The sequence below is a fragment of the Nicotiana tabacum genome, chromosome 12 (genome assembly GCF_000715075.1).
Source record: "Nicotiana tabacum cultivar K326 chromosome 12, ASM71507v2, whole genome shotgun sequence".
Classification (NCBI taxonomy): Eukaryota; Viridiplantae; Streptophyta; class Magnoliopsida; order Solanales; family Solanaceae; genus Nicotiana; species Nicotiana tabacum.
The window spans coordinates 56,851,941-56,856,764 of NC_134091.1; the positions used below are offsets into that span (position 1 = coordinate 56,851,941).

Genomic DNA, 4,824 nt, shown 5'->3' on the forward strand with positions numbered 1-4,824 from the left:
GGTGTATGTGTATAAGGTATTGTACAGATATTTTGTAAGTAAGAAAAATTCATTTCTCGCTGCTTCAATCTGTTTCTCGAAGCTTCCCGGTGTGGATGTTTTTCCCTTTTCTCCATTGGAGCTCAATCTGAGCTCGAATACATCACTCATCCTCAATATTTTATCATGGTATCAGAGCCTAGGCTCCGATTCTCTCTTCAGTCACTCAATTTCCTCATTCATTTCTTTTGAAATTACCGATACGACTCAATTAGAGCAAGAGTTGCAGAAAGATATTACTTCCACTAATTTTGACTGTTGTTTGATCGCAATTCGATTCGCACACTTTGATTCATGGCATGAGACAAAGAAACTTTGAATTTGTCTAGTCCTTTATACATGCATCCGTCAGAGAACGGCGGAACGATGCTGGTGCCGGTGGCTTTCGACGGTACCGGTTATAAATCCTGGAGGAGAGGAGTACTTAGGGCGTTATCACTGAAGAACAAGGTAGGATTTATCACAGGAAATGTTAAGAAACCAAATGTGGGTCATGCCACTTTTGATCAATGGGAACGATGCGACGATATGGTCACTTCGTGGATTCTCAACTCATTGTCGAAAGATTTGGCTGATAGTCTGCAATACATTAGGGATGCGAAGGAATTATGGCAGGAATTGGAAGATAGATATGACCAAACCAACGGTGCTAAGTTGTATCAGCTTCATAAGGAAATTAGTGATTTAAGCCAAGGAACTTTTAACATCACTGGCTACTACACTAAAATGAAGAAGTTTTGGAAAGAACTTAATACCCTAAATGCACACGCTCAACGCAATTGCATCTGTACCCATGGAGCTAAGGCAAACATGCACAAGGCAGAACAGGATAGAAGATTAATTCAGTTCCTAATGGGGTTGAATGAGGTATACACTGTGGGGAGAGGCAGTACTTTGATGATGAATCCACTACCTAGCATTGCACAAGCATTTTTCATACTCATTCAAGAGGAAAAATAGAGGGAAGTTAAGCCACACAATCAATTTGTGATGGAGTCTGTATCTCTTAATGCAAGTGCTGGAAACAACAATTTTAAGACCAATTATAGTACAAATGGATACAATACTAGGAACAATGCAAATAGAGAAGGATAGTCGTCGAACAAGCATCGTCTGTTTTGTGAGTATTATAAGAAGCCAGGACACAGTAAAGATAAGTGTTTCAAACTGTACGGGTACCCTTATAGTTCAAAGTATCCCAGTTACAGCAACAACAATACAGGGAAGAGAGTTGCATCAAATATGTTTGGAATACCAAATGAAGGACCTAATGTTTCAGAAATCGAAGGAGGTCCTCATGAACAGGGAAGAATTATGCAGCATCTAACTCAAGAACAATGTGGACAGCTTCTCAACATTTTGGAAAAATATCAAATAGGAAATACAATGGAGAAGCTAGGAGACATGAACTTGACTGGAGGAGCTGTAAACTTTGGAGGTATTGTTGCTTGTTCTTCTTCTATTGAGCATAGTAATCAGTTGCATGAATGATCTAAATCAGATGTTGACTCGTGGATCCTTAATTCCGGGGCCACAAACCATATGACCTATAATAAGATATTACTGTGCAATATCAAAACCTTAGTATACCCTTACCTAGTCTCACTGCCCAATGGGTACAAAGTGAAGGCGACACTTATTGGTGATGTGATTCTTAGTCCAAAGTTTGTTTTAAGAAAAGTACTTTATATGCCCAGTTTCAAGTTTAACTTGATTTATGTTCATTCCGTAACTGTCCAACTAGACTGCATAGTTGTATTTACAAAATTCTCCTGTTTTCTTCTACAGGGCCCTTCACTGAAGAGGCCACTGGAGATTGGTGAAGTCAAGAACATCCTTTACTTTCATTGCTCAAATTCATGCAAAAGTAACTTAGTTTTACCTTCTGCACTTGACACTATTGTTTCAGCACATAGTTCTCACACTGCACCTTGTGCATCCACTACTACTTCCACACACAATAGAAATAAAGTGCACTCCATTGTAGGAACTACTGTTTCATGCAATAACAATGAGTGTCCTGATTCAAATGCCTCTTCTTATCTTTCTTCGAAAACCCATGAACTTTGTAGTTCTGTTCCAAATGCATCTATTTCTGAGAAATATAGTATAGATATTTTGTGGCATAATAGATTGGGCCATGTGTCTTTTGTCAAAATGAGGGGCATCTCAGCCATCCCAACTACCTTTGGCCAAAAACAACCATTTTTCTGCCTTGTCTGCCCAATGGCTAAGGCAAAGCAGATCCCCCTTACCGCAAAGTACCACAAATACGCTTAAAGCCTTTGAGCTATTACATGTAGACCTCTGGGTTCCCTATCATATTCCAACTCATGATGGCTATAAGTATTTCATTACCCTTGTAGATGATTACAGCAGGTCTACATGGACATACCTTCTAACTTGCAAAAGCAATGCTTTGTATCTCATCAAAGTTTTTGCTGCCATGGTAAAGAATCAATTTCAAACTACCATTAAGACAGTTAGAACAGATAATGGTCTGAAGTTTGTTAATGCTGCCAGCACCATATTTTTCAAAAGTAAAGAAATCATACATCAAAAGACTTGCTCTTATACACCTCAATAAAATGGCATAGTAGAAAGAAAATACAAATGCCTCCTTGAAACAGGTAGAGCATTGTTGTATCAATCCAAATTGCCTTTACAATATTGGGGTGAATGCATCCTCACCTCAACTTATCTAATAAACAGACTGACATTATCCTCTATCAATAACAAGTGTCCATATGAACTACTCTACCAGAAAAAACCACTTTATTCACATCTTAGAAGCTTTGACTGTCTTTGCTTCCCACTCACTCTCAAAACACACAAAAACAAATTTGAGCCTAGATCAACCCCACATATTTTTATGGGATACCCCTTTGGGAAAAAAGGCTACAAGGTATTAAATCTTGCCACAAAAAGAATATATATTTCTAGAGATGTATTGTTTCATGAAAATATTTTTCCATTTAGTTTAAAACCAAATTCTAATGATCTGTTCTCTAACTTTGATGTTTCCTCCTTCCCATTACCTCAAATGCATCTGAATGTAGAAAATCACACTCCAATTGACTCTAGCTCAGATGATTCTATTACATCTCCTATTGCATTACCTCACTGTCACAATATGGTGTCACCAACACTTGTATCAGGACATTATAACACTGGAAGTGATCAGGATACAGTTGAACCTAGTATCCCATCTGTAGAACTTCAGAATCAAAACACCCCACAAAATACTACTAGCTCATCTGATTCTAACCAAAGTACCCTATCTCCAGAAAATATCAGACCACCTACAGTTCATTAACTTCCCACCTACCTACAGGATTATGTGTATACACTCCCAAATCAACCTGTCAACATTTCATCTCAAGATGAACAAAGCACATCTTCTCTTTCCTTTAATACTTTTATTCCTGATATGCAACCCATTGACTTTAGAGCCTTGGCCACTGATAGTCAACATTTGATAAAGAATGTGTCACTAGACTATGAACCTGTCTCATATAAAGAAGCAGCTATTATACCTGCATGGCAAGCAGCAATGACCCAAGAATTTGAGGCATTGTATGCCAATAACACCTGGGATTTAGTGCAACTTCCAGTTGAAAAAAGGGTCATAGGCTACAAATAGGTGTATAAAATAAAGCACAGGGCATATAGGAGTGTAGAGAGGTTCAAAGCTAGGTTGGTAGTTAAAGGTTACACTCAATAAGCTGGAGTAGATTACACTGAGATCTTTTCACCTGTTGTGAAAATGACAACAGTGAGGACTCTGATTGGGGTATCAATTAAGAAGGGATGGGAAATGTTTCAATAAGATGTGAATAATGCATTCCTCCATGGTGACTTACATGAGGAAGTATATATGGAGGCACCACCAAGCTTACTTGTAGAACAATCTGGAATGGTATGCAAGTTGAACAAATCTTTGTATGGATTGAAACAAGCTAGTAGACAGTGGTATGCCAAATTGACAGAAGCTCTATGTTCTAGAGGTTACACACATTTTATGTTTGACTACTCCTTGTTCTATAAAGGTAAATGGAATTCAATAACTTTTGTGGTTGTGTATGTAGATGATGTTATTATTACAGGGGATCACTTAGAAGAAATTACCAGTTTAAAGAAGTTCCTACATGAAACTTTCAGAATAAAAGATCTGGGAGACTCCATTATTTCCTAGGGTTGGAGATACTTTATAAAGGGGATGGATTTGTGATTACACAGAGGAAATTCACTCAAGACCTTCTTAAGGAGTTTGATTGTATAGGATGCTCTGTTGTGACTTCACCTCTTGATCCAACAGTAAAGTTAAAAGCAGGAGAAGGGATATTACTTCCAGATCCTAGTCACTATAGGAAACTAATTGGGAAAATGAACTTTCTTACAAGAACTAGGCCTGATATAGCTTATATTGTTCAACACTTGAGTCAATACATGCTAAGTCCTAAAGATAGTCACCTAAAAGCAGCAGTACATGTGTTGAGGTACTTGAAAGGAAATTTATCTCTAGGCATCTTTCTGTCCAACAGTAGAGATTACAGAGTAAGAGCCTTTTGTAACTCTAATTAGGCTGCTTGCCCTTAAAGTAGGAAGTATGTCAGTGGTTACATAGTATTTCTTAGTGACAGCCACATCAGTTGGAAATCCAAGAAACAATCTACCATTTCCTTGTCATCAGCAGAAGCTGAGTATAAAGCAGTGAGAAAAGTAGTTGGGGAACTGGTCTGGCTTGTACGTCTACTTGAAGAACTCACAGTACCTCTTTCTCTA

General features: G+C 38.0%; 1 protein-coding gene across 1 annotated transcript; it reads left to right on the forward strand.

The window, feature by feature from the left end:
* Positions 1 to 378: 378 nt before the first annotated feature.
* On the forward strand, positions 379 to 999 carry LOC142167174 (uncharacterized). Its single transcript, XM_075227333.1, has one exon. The coding sequence runs from the start codon at positions 379 to 381 to the stop codon at positions 997 to 999; it is 621 nt and encodes a 206-aa protein (XP_075083434.1).
* The last annotated feature ends 3,825 nt before the right edge of the window (positions 1,000 to 4,824 follow it).

Excerpts from the sequence above, each read along its gene's own strand:
- LOC142167174 (XM_075227333.1), top strand. The coding sequence starts at position 379 with ATGCATCCGTCAGAGAACGGCGGAACGATGCTGGTGCCGGTGGCTTTC.